This window comes from Meleagris gallopavo, chromosome 1 (assembly GCF_905368555.1).
Source record: "Meleagris gallopavo chromosome 1, MGAL_WU_HG_1.1, whole genome shotgun sequence".
Lineage (NCBI taxonomy): Eukaryota > Metazoa > Chordata > Aves > Galliformes > Phasianidae > Meleagris > Meleagris gallopavo.
In genome coordinates, this window is record NC_139404.1 from 131,794,504 (window position 1) to 131,813,771 (window position 19,268).

The window sequence follows — 19,268 nt, forward strand, 5'->3', positions numbered from 1 at the left end:
GTTATGAGAAAAAAGATTTTAAAGGCCTGGTTCATAAGTATACGCTTTGCATTTTTCTTTGCCTACAGGTGATCTGTTCAGTTGTTATTTCATCAGTGTGACACTAGTCTTACTGCACTCTAATGACTAAGGAAAACTGTGTTGTAGTGCAACAGATCTAGGTAGATAACAAGACTTTCCCTTATTTCACAGGGAAGTAATAGGTGAATTACGCCACTGCTCCATAAGCCACTCTTGACTTATGCCATTCCACTGGCCATATAATCCAGTACAAGGTGAACAGAAGTTCATGTTCAGATATTGTTCAGACATCTGTGACAGCAGAACCAACACCACTGACACAGTGTAGAAGATAGTCAGAGTGGAAAATATCTTACACAGTCAGTGTTAACCATAGCTAGGGAGGCAAGGATGTGGTGTATGAATGTGTCAAGCCAGAATAGTACAAGAATGGTAAAGAGACTTAATTCTTCCTACTAGCATAAGATTACATGCTGAGATGGTGAGATGATGATGAGAAGTACATTTTCCCCTCTGCTTCTTATCTGTCAGAAGGCTTGAGCAGATGTGAGATGAACAAGGTAGGATATGGACTGTTGCCTTGACTTTCCATGGGGATGGAGAGGTACTACTGAGTGTGGAGCCTGCAGTTTCCTATGGCCATAGCCTAAAATATGCTGAGTGAGTGAGTGGAGAGGAAGCAGAGAGGGAATTCTGGATCAGTTCCTTTGTAAACATGCTCTAGCAAAGGGAAAGGAGGAGCCTGATAAGTAGTGTGTGAGACTGGTTTTTAGAATATATATTACTTTTACAGAAGAGGATGGGTGAGTCTGGGCAGAAGCTGAGCCAAATAGTTGGTACTATTTGACAAGATTTTCATCCATCTGGCCTCATTCAAAACTCTGGGTGACTGGTGTTTTATCAAGTGATTGGACTACTTCATTTTTTATTATTATTTATTTTAATCAACCTGTTAGTACTTGAAAAGGCTGACGTATATTTTATGTCTGGAAGATTTGTATTTGGAAAACAGCCCTCTTCCTGATTGTCTGAGCAATGGCTTTAGGTTAGTGAGCATGGTGGTGGTGGGTCTACAGTTGGACTAGACAATCTTAGATATCTTTTCCAATATTAATGATTCTATGATTTTGTGATTCTATGAAGGTAGCATGGGCTTTGTCTGTGTTGCACTCCATTATTCCTTAAAGGGAAAAGTGAACTGCTTTTTTTTCTCCCCCCAGTCAGAAAGGACAACTACAAAAGGCCTATAAAGAATCATTGGAGTCTCTTGTAACTTAGAAATCAAAAATATATTTTGCACTGGGGCTAAACACTGAAGATATTGGAGGAGACAACCACTAAGCTTAATCACCAGTTGTGGAATCTGAGAATACCCATCTTATATTTCCACATGCTCAGGACCCAACATAAACAAACATTAGTACTGGCTATTGCCTAAAAGAATGTGTCTATTTTTAGGTTGGATGGGGCTCTGAGCAACCTGACTGAGCTGCATATGTTCATTGCAGGGGAGTTGGACATGGTGACCTTTAACGTTTTCTTCCAACTGAAATGATTCTATGATTATCTGAGCAGAGGCAATATTACATTTACTTGCTCTACAGCAAAAAGCCTTTCTTATCTTCTTCTTGTGGAACCTGAATGAAATAGAATAATTGCCCCGAACTGCAGTAAAGAGAGTGAGTCTCATACAGGGGAAGGGCAAACAAGTTCTACTGCTCTTGAAATGTCTGGCATAAGCTTAGAGACCTGTATATCCCAATGACATCTATTGAAATGTTCATATGCTTTTACGTAGTCAGAGTCAATATGCAGCCTGTCTTTTAACGATTTCACATCCTTAAAGGAACCTTGGAAGAGGAGCTGGACCATGTGGGATTGTATATGCTGAAGTGCTCTGCCTGCCTAGCAGGTCCAGTGGGGATGTCACAGACAGCTCGTATTCATAAGAGCTACATTTTTCACTTTCTGCTAAGCCCCACTAGGATTGCCAACAAGTTTGAAGTGTGAGGGCACAGAAAGATAATAATAGTGTGTCACAGCCCTCATACAGTGCCTCTTCGCATCATGCAGAAAGTGACTAAGGACTTGATGATCTTGAAGGTCTTTTCCAACCTGAGCAATTCTATGATTCTATGATTCTACGGACAGTAAGAACTTGCCGGGTATAGTGAATATACTCCCAGTGTACTGGGAAGATGTATGGCTGGCTTACAGATTTTGGAAATTATGTACCCTTTTCACCCATCCAGTAGCAGCACTTAGGAAAAAAAAAAAAAAAAAAAAAAAAAAGATAGAGAGAGAAAAGAATATTCTACCATTCCTCCTCTTAAATGAAGCAAACTAAAAAGTCCAATGCATTTCTAAACGCAGTGCAAGTAAAGGATTTAAAGCTCAGAAAGCTTTGATCTTTTAGTAGAGGCAACCCTTTTTTCCCCTATCTTTTTACAAGAAAATTACCCGGAAACTTTGAACCTAAAGCAATTAAACCGAAAAAGGAAGGGATGATGACACTCAAGTAGAGGAAATTCCTGTAAAGGAAACAGTCTCAATAGCGTTCAGCTAAACCTTACCACAATTCGTACCACGTAGTGTAAGATGTGCAGGTAAGATTTTCAGATTCTCTCTCTTTTTTTAATTCTAGATTTTAGTCTGTTCCCCACCCTCTGCCCCCACCCCCACTAACAGGTGAGTTAGTTTTACTGTCTTTTAATATGCGTTTTAAAGTAAAGTATTCTTAATTACTTGAGCAAAAGAAAAAAAAAGCCTTAGTAAGTAGCTTCACTAGACTATATTTCACTTTATAGACTCGGTGAAGTTTTTTCTTCTCTTGTGTGACTATTTGTAATCTTACATTTAGAATCAGATTATCTTTGCATTTGTGATGTAAATCCATGACAACTGATAGAAACTGATAACTCCGAGGCTGAAGTGGCTTTCATCAATTTTATTTTTTTCTGAGAGTTTTACAGGAGTTAAAACACAGGCAAAAGTAAACAGCTCTTATTCTTCTCTTTTGCATTGTTTTACCACAGGAAATTACTTTAAAACCACATTAGCCTCCTTTGCATATATATTGATTTCCAGTGAAACGGCATCCTAAATTGCTGAATTAAGGATATGACAGTAGGTATGCACACATGGCTGGAGAAGACAAAGAGGCAGATAATGTTATCCAGGGAAAGACTGTCTTGATTTTTCTGGCAAATACTGACAAGATAAAAGCAAGTCACTGAATATTTTAAGTCACTGAATCACCTTGAATCTACCCACAGTGTAAACCAATGTAGACGGTCATTTAAGATTATCCTTTTTCAAGAACCCCCTTCTTTTGGTAACTGTTGTTTGCTTCAGCTGTGAATTTCCCTCTCCCTGTCTAGCACATTTACAAGATCGCACTTCTTACCCTCACGTGCTGTCATGATGGCACTTCTGTAATAAATGTTAACTCATATTTGGTGGCGATGTACCTTATTAAGGCTAGCAGAATGCAACAGTTATGCAAATTGCTGACCAAAGCTATTAAATTCATTAGTTAATCCTCCTTTTCCCACTTCTTCCCATTCACAGTGACCCTTTGAATGTGACCTGAGGGTTATTAGCATGGAATTAAACTGGAGAACATAGACATTATATGTCATTTGTATTACTCAATGCCTTGTATCACTTCATATGGTTTTGCTACATATAGCTTGCTTGTCCCTTTTTACAGACAAAGGAACAACTGGAAAATCAGCAGTCCCAGAGCTTATCAAATTGAACTGAGGCATGAAAGAGAACTGCAGCAGTCACCATAGAGGGGCTGGACCATTTGTTTAGGGTGAAGAGAGATGGGTGTGGTAGGACAGAGTGACAGATGAGACCACCTCTCTTTGGCAACAATGACCCATCAACTTTCCTGCTCAAGGGAGTTCAGTGCTGAATCACAAACAAGACTCTTGGGTTCTGCTAGTGACTGACAACAGTATGCTTTTGCCACATGGATTGGTGGGTGACATAACTCAGAGCACCGCCTTTGCTTTATACAAAGTTGCAGAACTAATGGATGTTTTGAGAGAGATCTTTATGACTGCCTTAAAATCAAATCCAAGAGTGTTGGGATCCATTCATCTTTATGCAGTGGATAAGATAGTCTTTCTAAAGTTTAGAAGGGCTTTCACCCAGTGAAACTCAGTCTCTTTATTCAGATTGACTTACTGGCTTGGAGTTTCAGTATGTTTTTAAGATGTATACAGGGTAATGACATTTGACAGTTGACAGTCTATAAGAAAGCACCAGGATGGGTTAAGGCAAACAAATGAGTCTTTATGACCTCTGAGTGTAAAAATAGATTGTTCCACTCACTTGTAGGGAATAGAGATGTGTTGAACAGAACAGTGACTAACGTGCTCCTCTCTATGTGGGGTAGCTTCCTGAAAAAATGTAGTGTGAGTTCTCCTCATCTAGCCTGCCAACTCATGGTGCCCTGGATGATCTCTTGATGCCCGCCTGTTTGAGTTGTGTCTAATTTGCATGAGATGCTCACAGACTAGGGACTAGCCCTTGCCTGACCTTTTTTTCCCTCAGGCTGACTCAGTATCTCTCTAGCCACTGCGTAAATGCAGAGTCACTTAACAGCCCAAGGAGCAAAGAAAAATCTTTGAGGTCTCAATTGCATAGTGTGAGCATCAGTAAAGGGTGTGTATTTACTTGCTGAGATCCTGAATGAGACACGTCAGTCACAGGTGTTGGAGATGTTCTAACTAAATATCCAAATTCATCTGGGGTTGTTGAATACGCATGCTGGATAGCTTGCCTTCTCTCTAGCCTCACAGCTGGTAAGGCTGTGGGACACAGCTCGAGCCTCTGTGTAGTAGAGGCAGAATAATTCCTACAACAGGGTTCGAGGTTTCACTTTGGTGAGGAGGCTGTAATGTAAGACTCTTGAGTGCTTTGTGGACCTACTCCCAGATCTCCTGGATGTTAGAAGCTCCCCACTTTATGCTCACAAATGGCACAGAACAGAGCTGCTACCTGACGATGGTGTGGATGTTGGCTTGTTCTGCAATTCTCTAAGGTCATTCAGGCAGCACAGCATCACGATGCAGAAGATATGTGTATATGTAATGCTTACCTGTACTGCATGTAAGATACATGATAAATATATCATTGGAAGATAAGATATTTTAAAGTTTTTCTGTATTCTTGTATACTATTTATCTTGCATTTGTATGAAATGATACAAGCAGGAAGAGCACTGCAAATCTCATTTTTAAAACACACTTTATCTACAAAATACTGTCTGCTAATGTTCATAGAGCTACACAATGAGTTATATATTTAACCTTCTGTCTTATCATTTTATCATTTGCCAAAAAAAGTCTGTTTTTCTCTTTTACAGAAAGCAAGATGGTTCTTAAAGAAAATATCTCAGAATACCAACCAAAATTAATAAAGACAATGATACTCACTTTTTACTGGATTCTAGTATTGTTTGGAACAGAAGTTAGTGGGATTAATTTGCCAGGTAAGAAATCTGCTTTGGTGGGTTTTGGTGGTCATAATACTTGCTGAAAACTTAGAGAGGCAAATCTACTTCTTGCCACGACTTCATGGGAGGTAAAGGAAAATTTCTGGTAACCTAATGGAACACATTAGTTGTTTTTATGACTCCTTGAAGTCTCCAGCAGCTGGTCCAACCAGGGGGGATGTGGAAAACAAGGTCAGGTGAGATCAATATATCAGAGCCTTCCATTCATCTGTCTATCTGGAAGAACTTAGTTAATTCCACTTGCAGAGAAACCAAAACTGCAAAGGATTTCTCATGGGGGCATGTGAGGAACCAAAGAGCTCATGTGTTCCCTTCTACTGGTATGAAATTCTGTCACCCTTCTTTCAGGGGTTGCTACATCTGATTCTACCAGGAGGTTGGTCAGCCTTTTGAGAATTTGGGGTTAGGATGTGTGACCACAGCATTCAGAATCTGAAAATTCATTTGATTTAGACATAGTAACTGAAATGTATGAGGGAAAAGATTTGAAAGCAATGAGATGATAATGAAATATTTGTCAGTCTTACTTTAATTAAGGAGTGAGGCATGCAGGCTCTACTTATTCAGGTTTATCTCACTCCCTTCACCGTTAATATGAGGGAAGCTAGGAGAGCTACACTGTTTTTTTTCTACAGAGCAGAGGTTTAACAGATTAGTATCCACATGAAAATCTTTGGTTCACTAAAAATCTTAAGCTATTTTCATGTTAAGCTTTTGAAAAAGGTCCGATAAACATTTGGCAACAACTTTTGAACAAGTCCTTGAGAACTCTGATCAATTCCATGTTTAAGAAAATTATTTTGTCAAAGTTGGTCATTAGTCCAAAGGTCGCATAAAGAAATTATTAGCATGAAGAAAGGGAAAACTATATATTTTTTAGTATTCTTATTTTTCTTTTTTTTTTTTTTTTTTTTTTTTTTTTAGACATGACTGCTGTGTGTGCTTTTCAGGTGGTACTGATATTATATTTTCCTGCTTTTCAGGATGTTCCCATGTAAAGCCTCAAGTACGGTATCGTGCAATTAGCGATGAAGAGTTTGTTTTACAATGTTCTTTGCCACATAAACATGCTACCAACATTTATAACAACTCAGTTCTAAAGCAACATGAGGTGAAATGGTTCTGGTGTCAGAAAGACAAAGGACATCTTAAAGCTGTCGAGGAAAGCTCTAACATTACTCTGCAAGGGGATGCACTTTGGTTTAAACCAGTAAGGGAGAATGCTTCTGGAATCTACATCTGTATGATACAGTATGTAATGGGGGAAAGGGCTTCTATTTCTAGGTAAGAATTGATGTAGTTATTTTGCTTTTATATTAAAAGTTTAACTTTTTTTCTGTATCACTCAGTGAAAAAATTCCGTGTCTCAAAATTGTTCTGGAGGTTCAAACAAAGGCAGAGGCAAAATGTGCAGGCTATGGTACAAACACACTGCATCTTCTTGCTGGCAGTGGGAATTCAATAGCTTGTCCTGGGACAAAATGCTACAGCCATATAGATAAAGTGGATGTAAGATGGTACAAGGTAAGAATCAGTCTTTTAAGTATTCAGAAGTGCAGTGGAGGTATGGAATTTGGCATAGTTTCTTTTCAACTAGTTGTAGTAATTGAGAATCAAAATTGGTTATTTACAAAATTGACACTGATGAAATTTAAAATTTTAAAGTTTTGTTTTGATTTTAAATTTTGAAAATATCAAATGTATGAAAGAAAAAATTGGCTTTGTTAGAAACAAATTTATTTTAATATTAATATTACAAACTGTTCTTTCCAAGACATCTGTTTCTAATGAAACACCATCCCACAGAGAAATTATTGACTTAGTCTTTTTCAAATGACTGCTAAATTACCTTGAAGTTAAAATTTATCCCTACTTTGTCTGTAATAATTGTAATATGCTATAGAATCATAGAGTCATAGTATCACCAAGGTTGGAAAAGACCTTCAAGATCATCCCATTCAACCATCCACCTATCACCAATAGTTCTCACTAAAGTGAGATAATACTATTATCACTAATAGTTATATACTATACTCACTAATAGTTCCATCTAAGCTTGTACTATATAAGCAAACAAAAATGACTGAAAATTCAACGTTCATTTTACTACCTGGTACTATTTACAGTATTTATTCATCAAACAAAATGATCATCCAGTCAAAGTTACTCTTCACTTACTTCCAAGCTTTTATGAGGTATGTCTTTACCTCATTTTGCATTTATCTTAAGGAAAATTCCTTGTACCCCTAGAGATTTTACCTAAACAAAACTGTGAAAACTAGGTACGCTTTTCAAAAAGCAGCATTCATCCTTTTGAAAATAGTGACAATGTTATCAATCTCATACAATCCAAAACCATATTTTTTCCTGTAAAAGCTTGTGGAACTGGTTTCAAAATCATTTACTTATGAAAATAAAAATACCTAGTCAGTAAATGTTCAAAACAGCGATCCTTTTCTTTGACCTTTAGTAATGTGAATTAAATTTATACTTAGTTTCATTATTTTACGTATCTCTCAGCAGCCACAAAAGTTAAATTGTTGTTGTTGTTGTTGTTGTTTTTAACATGTACTGATATTCACATATTATAGCCCACAATTTTAAAAAATGTAAATAGCAAAAAGTTTTTGTTTTCAGTGAAAAAGTTTGGCTTAACCCTACTGTTATGGCAATTCCATCCGAATATCTTATATTATAGTTTCACAGCAGCAGTAACAACAACAATAAGGATACATTTAATTCTTTGATACTTTTTTATTGTTGTTAGGATGGCCGTCAGATAGAATACAGGAAAACGAGGAAAAGCCTAAAGTTTGTGGATAATGAAATCTACTTGAAAACGACTTATGTTCAAGACGCTGGAATATACGTATGCGATTACACCATATTTGACAACACTACTCGGTGGACAATGAGAACAGCAATTACAGTAGAAGTCATTGGTGAGTAATATTTTAACTATTATAAAATACTTCAAAAATATGTTATGTTTTCCCTATTCTTTAGTACTCTATCAATATATTTTGTTCAGGATCTTGTTCTGAAAAATTATAAACTAGACTAGCTACACTTTCATTAAAATTCACTTCCAAGTACTCTGAGGACATCTCTGGACAGTGTCTAGGACCTTCAGTGTTTAGTAATAAATTTAGTAATAGCATAGATGTCAAGATCTTATTCTGCCTTGATTCCTAACAGCGGTAATCAAATCTACACAAGGATTTAAATAACTTAATTTGAGAGTAGAATTCATGAAACCACCGCTGGTGCCAGTGTTCTCCATGAACTCTATGTGCAGTGTTAGAAAGATATTTAATACCAAGAGGAAAGAATGCTAATCTTGCTTGGCAGCCGTGGAGTATAACGCTGTATCTCAATCCTACACATGTCCCTGAAGTGGTGGCTTGAGTTAACGTACGAGTTATAGAGAATTCCCTTCTACAGTTGGATGACACGGTGTTTCGTTCTGCAATGCAGATCTTCATTTTTTCACTTAAAAATGGTGATGTGACATTTTGTGTCAGAGGGAATATGGGACTTGAGAGCAATCTTAACAGCAAAGACAACAACGCTCTTTGTTTTTGCATGCTATCTGGGGACAGCATCACTACCTGTATGACCTGTTGTTTCAGGCCTAGTCTTTTAGGCTGGAACACCAGCAATGTGGCACAGCTGCATCTATTTTGTATTCAGAAGTAGATGGGTTGCAGCTTTCTCTGCTTCAGCATAGTTCAACGTTTAAAAAAAAAAAAAAAAAAAAAAGTGTTTGTGTGGCAACATTTCAACATTTCCTGTAGTATGGGATTTCCCAAGAATATCAGAGCTGTGCATTTTAGGCCCTTCATGCTATGTTCTCACAGCCTGGGTATCTGTTTATCACATTGCGCAAACTAGGTGTCGTTATCCTTGCTCTTTGTCAACTCTTGCTTAGAAAAAAAATCTAACAACATGGTATTTTAATGCAAATACCTGTGTTGTGTATTTAAAGTGCGAATAAGGAGTTAGTGTGCTGAATGCATGCTTAGTGGATGTGGAATGGAGCTTGTCAGGGAACTCGTATGGGGATTGGGTACCGCAGGGGATTTTGCAAAGGGGATCCTTGTTTCTGAATCCTAAATTACCTCAGGTGCAGTGCTGATGCTGAGCTCCCCAGTTCAACTACTGACATAGCAGTTTAAGTAGCTATGTAAATTTTGTAGAGAAAGCTTTCATACTGTGAACTCTCAGACAGCTTAACAACCATAAATCATCCTCTTGGACCATGATGTCAAAATTCCACCTAACATCAGAGAAAGATAAACCTTTGAAATGTTTTCTCTAGCCTTTGGCATCGACAGTAGCACTTATTAATAGCAGTCCTGTTAATTGCAGCAAAAAACACTATCCATCCACCAAACATCTTGCATCCCAGTGGTGTGACGATTCTCGAAGCAGAACTTGGTAAGTTTATTCTTTCTCTGATACTAAAAGAAAATGAGCTAACTGTAGATGATGATAGACCTTGATAAAACAAAATAACTTTGCTCTCTTGGAGCAAAGCTCCAGAGAATTTTCTATAATTTTTTTTTCTTAATTAATATATTTGTGAATATTAAAATAAATATTTTATATTATATATATCCCAGTCTATTAAAGGGAAAAACATTCCAGTGACCTGCATGCATGCTTTTCCTGTATTAATTTGTTTCAGGAAAGCCCCTTGAACTGGAATGCCGTGTACAGTTTGGGTTTGAAAGAGGTACTCAGAAGAGAGTAATATGGAAAAGAGACAATGAAAATATAAATGAGAAATTGAACCAGGAAACAAGGTAAGAAAGCAGTACAATAGTAGTGTTATTATGCTGTTGGCAACTGTAAAAATCCTTCCACAAGAGCTTTACTTAATATGTAATTTTTCTGAAGGGAGCTCAGAACTATCTGTCCTTCAACATGTTATTGTGTCTGTCCATGAGCACATTTACATACAGAAGCACATGTTCAAAATATGATATGGCCATAAATTCAAGAATTCAGTATTTTTTGTGTAGTCTTAACTCTTTTTTCCCAAAGCTTTATCTCACAGGGAATTTCAGCATGAATGGTGCTTGGCCCCTTGTGCCTGCATCAGCAGTGTGCTCCCTCTGTTGTGCCTTGCTGACAATTCACTCCATCTCTCTGAAAACTGTCTCTAAGTGGGGAATAAACTGGATCCAGTGAAACAGTACTGTATACAAGTTCTCTGTGACATAGAAATGAGTTTGTGTGCCTCAAAAGTTGGGCTGTTTTTATTGAGTTATGTGCATTAGGTCAGCCTGAGGGCATGCAGAATTGAATTTCAGGACCGTTTAAGTCTTCCCTGGCAGGAATTAAGCAGACTCCACAGAGAAGTGACATACAGGGGAAAGGTTTCCTGTGACCTTAAAGAATGGAATAGAATAGAACAGAACAGAACAGAATAGTTAATTAGAAGGGACTTTCAAAGACCAATGAGTCCAACTGCCTGACCACATCAGGATTATCCAAAAATGAAAGGATGTTATTGAGGACATTATCCAAATGCCTCTTCAACACTAGCAGGCATGAGGCATGAACCACTTCTCTAGTGTTCCAGTGTTTGAGCTCTCTCACAATAAAGAAATTGTTCCTAATGCCCAGCCTGATACCCCCCGGTGCAGCTCTGTGCCATTTCCCTTTTGCCATCAGTTGTCAGGAGCAGAGCCCTGTGCCTCCCTCTGCTTCCCCTCCTCAGGGTACTGCAGGGAGCAATGAGGTCAACTCTTGGCCTTCTGCTCTCCAAACTGCACAGCTCAGTGCCCTCAGCCTCTCCTCACAGGACATGCCTTCAGCCCTGCTACCAGCTTTGATGTCCTCCTCTGGGTCCTTTCAAGGATGTTAACATTAATAGCATACAATACAGAAGATGAGGCCGCACCAACCCTAATATGTAACAGGAGAATCACTTCTTATGACTGGCTGGCTATACTGTACCTAATGTATGCCAAAATACAGTTTACCCTCTTGGCTACCAGTGAAAGCTGCTGACTCATGTTGAGCATGCTGTCAATTGAGATGACTTGAATTGTCTCCATGCCCCCCTTTCCTTCCTGTATTTTCCTGTCTCATTCAGTTATACAGTGTCCAACTTGGGCAAGGAATCTATGCAATACAAGCATATCTTTTACTTCTCAGTTCTTAGTCATAGAATCATAGAATGGTTTGGGTTGGAAAAGACCTTTAAGACCATCTATTACCAATCACCTTGCTATAAACCATTCTCAACAGATCTTTAGCACATGTTGAATCCTAAAATTAACTGCCCGTATTCATACCCATGACTCTTGATTTAGTGGAGGTAGTTCATTGTCATATTGGCACACTGGCCAGCAGTGGCATGACATGAGGTGTACTTGAGATGACCCACAGACACATGTACTATGGCTTCCAAAGAGAAACATTGAGACTCAGAAGCACTGGGTATTCCTAAGAGTGCCCCAAAGGCACTTTTTTGTCACCATTTCGTTTTCTGTTCTTCAGTTCCTCATTTTTGTTTTATTTTATTTGTCTGTCCTGTCCTTGGGACTTTTATCCCTTGAAAAGAGATAGTGCTTTTCTATATTTTTGCTCAGCTTATTGTCTCTCAGGGCTCCTTTTTGAAGCTTAATTTCTCTACATTTCTCCTGCGGGGGGTATTCAAAGTCTTAGGAAAATTCAAATAATCTTATTGAAGTCAAAAAGAACTACATATTTAAAGCTAAGCAAGAGATTAATTATTTTGCTGAGCTGATGAAATAAGAATAAACTTTTCAGTCTGCAAACCTTTGCTGTCATTATCTTCTTATGACGCAAATAAAACGCAAATGGAGGCTCCAAACCAGAGTTTTGCGTCTCTGTTAAAACTTCAATTTAAATGTTCAGAGTTTGCTAAGATCTTCTTTCTCTGTATTTAAAACGTTTGGGGATTGTATGAATGAGCTGCAAAGTTGACATGCAAATACATACTTTTTAGTGTTTGTCCAAGATGTTTAAAGGGACATGTACTTCGTCATGTTGCTAAACTGGAAGAAGTTACTGAGAAGGACCTAAGAAGCAACTTCATCTGCTTTGCTCAAAATTCTGTGGGGAATGCTACCGCTGTGATCCAACTGAAAAAAAAACGGAGAGGTAAGCACAGATGGAAGACTGCTTGCCCTTAAAGATTTTCATAGGATGTTTCTGTTTTCCCAATTCTTAGCATGCATGTCTATGCTGTACCTGATACGAATATGGCAGCCTTTCAAGCAAGGGCCAAAAATAGAATCAATGTGGAAATTAAACCATTTTCTCATTTGAACCATAGCTCACAGTGGACATTCATCACTAAGGTGGCACAGGAAGTCTCCAGCAGGGTTCTTTGTGCAGCTATGTATATATTTTCCATTTTAAGCAGTTTTTATTTTCAGCCCCACTGAGTGTACAATAAACCATTTTCTTTCATCTCAAATTGGCTTTTCGTACTAACAGGGAGATACAGTTCAAGCACTATCCCTCGTAGTAGACTGAAACACTGTGCTGAAATTTGCAGGTAAATGAATTCTGTCTTCTCTAAAGTTTGCTAGAAGGGAAGGAATGAAGATTGTGAGCTAGTTTGTCTCCTTTTGTGAATTGAGCTTTTTATCTAAGTTGGAAAGTCTGACTTATGATAAACCCTTTTCTTTTCACAGTGTTTTTCTTGTACATACTGTGCAGTGCCATTTCTATTCTCTTTGCATTTCTTCTGTGCACTGCCTTTATTTATCAGCACTGGATTGAAATAGTACTGATGTACCGAAGCTATGTGGCCCACAACGAAACTACAGAAGGTAAGAAATATGGTATAAAATTACTATTCTTCACTTTTTTTCCTATTGTCTTTTGTTCTGTGAGTTAATCTGGTGTGGGCTAATCCCTTAATTCAATTCTCTTAATAACGCTGTTCTGCAGCTCTGCTGAAAAGGACCTGTGGGTCCTGATGGACACCAGGTTGAACGCGAATCAACTATGTGCCCTAGCTGCTAAGAATGCTTAGTATTCTTGGCTGCACTCAGCAAAGTATTGCCAGCTGGTCAAGAGGTGATCTTTCTGCTTCAGTCAGCTTTGGTGAAGCCTCACTTGGAGCACTGTGTCCAGTTCTGGCCCTCCCAGTATGAGGAACATGGATGTACTGGGAAGAGTCCAACGGAGGGTCACAAAGATGATCAAAGGAGTAGGTTATCTTCTGAGGAGGGACTGAGAGATCTGGACCTGTTCAGCCTGGAGAAGAGGCAATTCAGGGGGATCTAGTCAATGTGTACAAATACTTGAGAGTAGGGTGCACAAAAGTTGAAGCTAGGCTCTTTTCAGTGGTGACCAGTGCCAGGACAGGGGCACAATCTGAAGCACAGGGATTCCTTCTGAACACAGGGCAGCACTTCTGTGCTGTGCAGGTAACAGAACACTGGCAAAGGCTGCTCAGAGTCTGTGGGATCTGCTCCTTGGAGATGGAGCCAACAGCTGCCTGGCCATGAACCTGGGCACCCTGCTCTGGGTGGCTCTGCTGAGCAGGGCCAGAGGGACACAGAGGGCCCTGCCAGCATCAGCCATCCTGTGGTTATGTGAAATAAGATAACGAGGAACACAAACTTAGTTCACTTTGGGGTAGTTTTTGCTTTCTGAAAGTTACGTTGACTATCATGATTTTATATCAGCGATCAACTTTTTCAAATTTCAAGTCTCTGTAGCAGCATTGCCACATCATCTCATCTAAAATGGGCCTCTGACATATTAGGCAGTAAAAAATGTATCAGAAATTACAGTGCCTACTTCAATGAATTTAGCATTTAATTTTCTTACGTGGATTTAAATAAATCTGATAGAAATTACCCAAGGAAATTTTTCTAAAAATCCTTGAGTCTTGATGCATCTTGAGACATATATTATATGAGTTTACTTTCGTGTTTCCATAGGTGTATTTCAATTATGTGTGAATATAGCATACGTTTATCTATATATCTATAAATACATACACGGTGAAACAATTGACTGCCTTTTCGGAAAGTATTGTTGTAAGCTCTAGGACATCTATCAAAAGTTATTTGGGAAATCACTTAAAATTTCCCCTCTGCTTGGTAGCAGATTGCTTTAAGAACCTCTGGAAAGTCCCCTTCGACCTTACAACGTTTGTCAGTAGGACAGAGACAGGCCTGGGAAGATTCGTACATTGAAGTTTAAGACCCCTTTGTATCTCTTGCACCTTCTGTTCTACTCCTTAACTCCAATGTACTGCATGTGCACAGCCCCATTTATGGCATGGTGGGCATGAAGCGTGCAGACTAGCTATGCCTATCCAGCAGGTTTTATGCCTGCAGATGACTCACCCCAAAGATGTTCCCAGCTGTAGGATTATGTCCTTCTCACTTCATGTGGATGCGTATCAATTTACTTGAGATTTGAAACAGCTTGCTCATAAAGCAAAAAAGCAAAAGTGTGATGTCATTTTGCCGTTTCTTCCTTTCCATCATTCCTTCTCTCCCACTCCTCTTAGCACAGCATTAGAAAATTGCAGAACCACATAAGCTGGTAGGGACCCTGGAAGTCATTTGATTCAAGATACTGCTGAAAGCAGAGCCAGCCTATGTTGGATGGCTCCGGATCTTGTTCATCCATGTTTTGCATGCCTCCAAAGATAGACAATTCACAGTGTCTCAGAACAACCTGCTCCAGTGCTTGACCATTTTTGCATTGATAAGTTTTTTTACTAACTTCTAATGGGGATTTTAATTATTGCTGCTTGTGTCTGTAGCCTTCTCTGCTATCACTCTGCGCCTCAGAGAAATCTCTCTCCATCATCTCTGTACCCTTTCATTAGTTAGCTAAAAACAGCAGTGAGCTCATTCTTTATCTCACACCTTTCTAACCCTTGAGCTTCCTCCATAGCTAATTAAGACATACTTCTTAAAAATCTTGCCTCTCCCACAGGGAGAAAGAAACAGCGAAAAAGCTGGGGAATTAACTTTTATAGACAAATTTTACAGTAACTTTGCTTAACTAACATCATTTCCAACATTTTGAGCATCTGAAACATATGTCCCAAAAGTTTCTCAGGGTGTAACTGTTCTCCTGTACTGTTCTGGAAAAAAAATCCTAATTGTGCTTACTATGTATGCATTTTTAAATTGTTTTTGCAGTCGTGATGCTAAAAAGAAAACAACAACAAAAAAAAAACCGTGATGTATTTATCAATGGTGGTTGTCTAATAAGATTGCAGTGACCTCTATGGGTGAAATGAGGAAAATATCTGGCTTGTTTTGCAAAGAATTTGTCATTTAAAAGTGGCATTCAAAGGATCCTTAGATCAGAGTGTAGCTAGACATTTCAGCTAAACCAGTCTAGTGACCCACTGCCCCACCTCCAAGCCATGTATGTTTGCTGTTGCTGATTCATTCTTTTGGGCCTACATTGGCTCAAGTTAGCAGTAAAATAGCCCAGCAGAAGGTAATAGGTAACTAGAGAGCTAGTTCTGTGGTAAGAACTTCTTTTGTTACCACAAGAGTTTCAACGGTCTTACAAGGAAATGGCAGAAGTGTATGGCCAGGAGCACTGGGGATAGTCTCAGCCTCTAAGCCGAATTTTTACACCCATGTTTTCTTCTGATAATATACTTTCTGTTATCTGCTAGTTATGAATGTAGTTGTTCAACCCCAACTCACGCAGGTCATTAATTTTCAACATGCATTTCCTTTGCTCCCAGGGTTCCATATGATTTCTTCTGATCCTTATGATCCTAATCTAACATCTAGGGGTAGAAATCAAGATGTTAGCATGGAGGGGTAAGATTCAATGCTATTATCTATGTGATTGTGTAGGGGGTTAGATGTCTCAGTTCCCATTCTGTGCAGTGTGATCAGTACGGTGAAATCTAGAGCACTTTTCAGCTCATTCTGCAGAAACACCCCATGCTGAACAGCTGAATTACTTTATGGTTTCTCTTGACTATACTGACATGGAATATGAATCAGCTGATTAAACAAAAAGATATCTGCTGTCGTTTGACTTGCCTGAGCATATCCTACAATATTCCAAAATATTTGGGTCTCCAGTAGTGCCTATGTAAAATTTGGCAATCTCATCAACCAACCTTAGGGCAACTCCAATGGCATTAGGAGCATTCATATTCATATTGTACTGAGATCAGTGTACCTTTTGCATCATGAGCAATTTCTTATGTTCTCTTTCATCTTCCCTCAAGTGCAGTTCAAATTTCATTTAGCAAATAGATTTCTTTTGTTTTGTAGATAGGAATGGGTGAAATTTGGGACATTGGTACCAGAATGTTTCAGAGCTGAGAGTTCTTTATGTATTCAGCAGCAGCACTTTGCAAACATTCTTTAAATGAGACTGGAACAAAGTTCAGGAGCTGGATAGCATTCTGTTTCTGAGCTTATATTTGAATCAGATTTAATCTTTGCCAACTCCACCCTTCTCTCTCATTAGAAATAGCAGTGTACAAAAAGAGCGTATCTTTCACAACAGCTAATGTCCATGGACATTGTTCCTCCCATCTTTTTAAAGTAAAATTCACTATATTTATAAAGCAGGTTGTGCATTTGTGACTATCTTTGGACTCAGCATTTGGGCGAATGACAGAAAAGGTTGGGAATCATTTCCTAGAGCATAGCATTTTCCTGGGAGATGCCAAATCTCCCACTGGTTAAAATTGGCACATATATGTAAAAATACAAAAAATAAAGGTGCCTAATTTAAACTTTCTTGCACTGGTCATCTGCAATATCCTCATTTACTTTGGTAGCATATGTCTACAGAGAAGAAAATGGACAGACAGGCTTGGCTTTGCGTAACTGAACTGCTGTTTTTCATGATAGCTTTGTAAGTTTCAATTTGTATTGGGTCTATTTAAATAGGTAGCAAATATATAGAACATAAACGGAAATGTTGCATTAAATAAGAAGCTGAATACTTCAGACACCTGTTAATGTATGCTGTGTTACTTATGATATATATTTATTTCTTTTAGATGGCAAAGAATTTGATGCCTTTGTATCTTATGCAAAAACAGACTCTTCTGAAAGTGACTCTGCTTTTATTAGCGAGGAAAAATTTGCCCTGGAGATCCTTCCAGACATGCTTGAAAACAAATACGGATACAAGTTATGCATTCTTGAAAGAGATATTCTTCCAGGAGGAGGTAAGGTTCCTGTAGTTGGTAGAAAGTCTTCAGTTCCTTATAAAATTATTTTCTTCTTTCCTAAAAACCTTATGCACTAGTTCAACAAATGATATGTTTTGGCACTGGAGTTTCTGCTCATATCTTGCCATGTTTGGTCTTTTTATCTGGTCTCTGCAACCAAGGAATGTGTATATTTGAGTGTGGTTGTTGAGGAGGCTCTGGGCAGCCTGATCTAGTAGTTGGCGACCCTGCACATAACAGAGGGTTTGAAACTAGATGGTCATTATGATCCTTTTCAACCCATTCCATTCCATTCTATGAGGTACTTGGCTGAGACAAAGGTTCTCATCCAAGAATTTCTTCACAGGCAGGCTCCGTTCTGTGAAAAGAATACCCTGAATTTTTCATTAGTTACTTTCTGACTCACCTTGGTCAGTGCCACCAGCAATAACTGGAAGTCCTCAGTATCTCTCCCTGGGAGAGACAGAGACAAATCCAAGTGTCCTTTGAGAACTTGCTTGAATGTGCTGTGGTTGTGATTTCAGCTGTGCCCTCCACCTTTTGAGCATCCAGTTATGTTCTCAAGACTGCATAAAAATGGCAGAGATACCCTCTGATCATGAACGGTTTTAAGGATAATATGGTTGCTCAGTACTTCTATTTCTGGTTTTCTGTATTTCTGGTGACTACCCATTCTTAAATGAACTAATTTGGATAAAAAGTCCAATACACTTTGCAATAACATTGTAATTTCTTCTCCAGCATACACAGATGAAGTTGTTACAGCTATTAAACAAAGTAGAAGAGCAATCATTATTCTGAGCCCAGCCTATGTCAGCGGACCAAAAATCTTTGAACTGCAGGCAGCAGTGAACTGTGCACTGGAAGACAAAAAGATCAAATTGGTTTTAATAAAGTTCCAGGCTTTCCAAGAGCCAGAGACCTTGCCTCCAGTAGTTAAGAAGGCTCTTCGGATTTTACCAGTCATTACCTGGAAGTCTTCTGTTTCTACTGCTCCAAACAAGAAGTTCTGGAAATACATGCACTACCACATGCCCGTGAATACCACTAAGGTGTTGGGAAATTGCAGCCTAAAGGGCTTTTTCCAAAGGTTATTCAGCCTGGTACGTCGATAGCATAAATTTAACAGAGGAATGACTGCTATCCTAGGAGTTAATGGATTTAAACACCTTTTTTTTTTTTTTTACATCAGCAGACTACTCTGGACTGTCACTTGAGCCAGCAATAGCTCACTCTAGAACTCTGAGTAGGGCTGCAGTGCAAACATGCACACAGGAAAAATATGTGGCACTTCACACATGTGTATATGTAAGCTATCTTCAGTAAATTATTATTAGGATATTTATTATGTTGTTTTGCAATGATGTTGAGACGTGAATGTTCTCTTCTTTGCATTGTTTTTCTGTTGAAGCATTTTTATACTTTTTCTTTTTTTCTAGAAAAAAGATTAAAAAAAAAAAACAAACAAACTCCTGAGAAATCTTGTAGTTTAATTTTCTGTGCAGTTCTGCAGGAAAAAATCCAAGCTCTATATAT

At 38.5% G+C, this 19,268-nt stretch overlaps 1 protein-coding gene across 2 annotated transcripts; it reads left to right on the forward strand.

The window, feature by feature from the left end:
* The first annotated feature begins 381 nt into the window (after window positions 1–381).
* On the forward strand, window positions 382–19,218 carry IL18RAP (interleukin 18 receptor accessory protein). Of its 2 annotated transcripts, none has more exons than XM_085214399.1 (11): window positions 382–581; window positions 5,402–5,527; window positions 6,535–6,802; window positions 6,901–7,075; window positions 8,319–8,493; window positions 9,923–9,991; window positions 10,242–10,359; window positions 12,537–12,691; window positions 13,231–13,368; window positions 17,559–17,729; window positions 18,474–19,218. In XM_085214399.1, exons 2-11 carry the CDS (start codon window positions 5,410–5,412, stop codon window positions 18,845–18,847), a joined length of 1,761 nt encoding a protein of 586 aa, XP_085070525.1. In that variant the 5' UTR covers window positions 382–581; window positions 5,402–5,409; the 3' UTR covers window positions 18,848–19,218. The 2 variants fall into 2 exon arrangements, with proteins under 2 accessions (XP_085070525.1, XP_010726280.2); XM_010727978.4 differs by lacking the exon at window positions 382–581 and adding an exon at window positions 2,408–2,627.
* Window positions 19,219–19,268: the final 50 nt, after the last annotated feature.

Excerpts from the sequence above, each read along its gene's own strand:
- IL18RAP (XM_085214399.1), top strand. The coding sequence starts at position 5,410 with ATGGTTCTTAAAGAAAATATCTCAGAATACCAACCAAAATTAATAAAG. Across the intron at positions 5,528-6,534 it reads TAGTGGGATTAATTTGCCAG|GATGTTCCCATGTAAAGCCT; the intron begins GTAAGAAATCTG and ends CCTGCTTTTCAG. Across the intron at positions 8,494-9,922 it reads AATTACAGTAGAAGTCATTG|CAAAAAACACTATCCATCCA; the intron begins GTGAGTAATATT and ends TGTTAATTGCAG.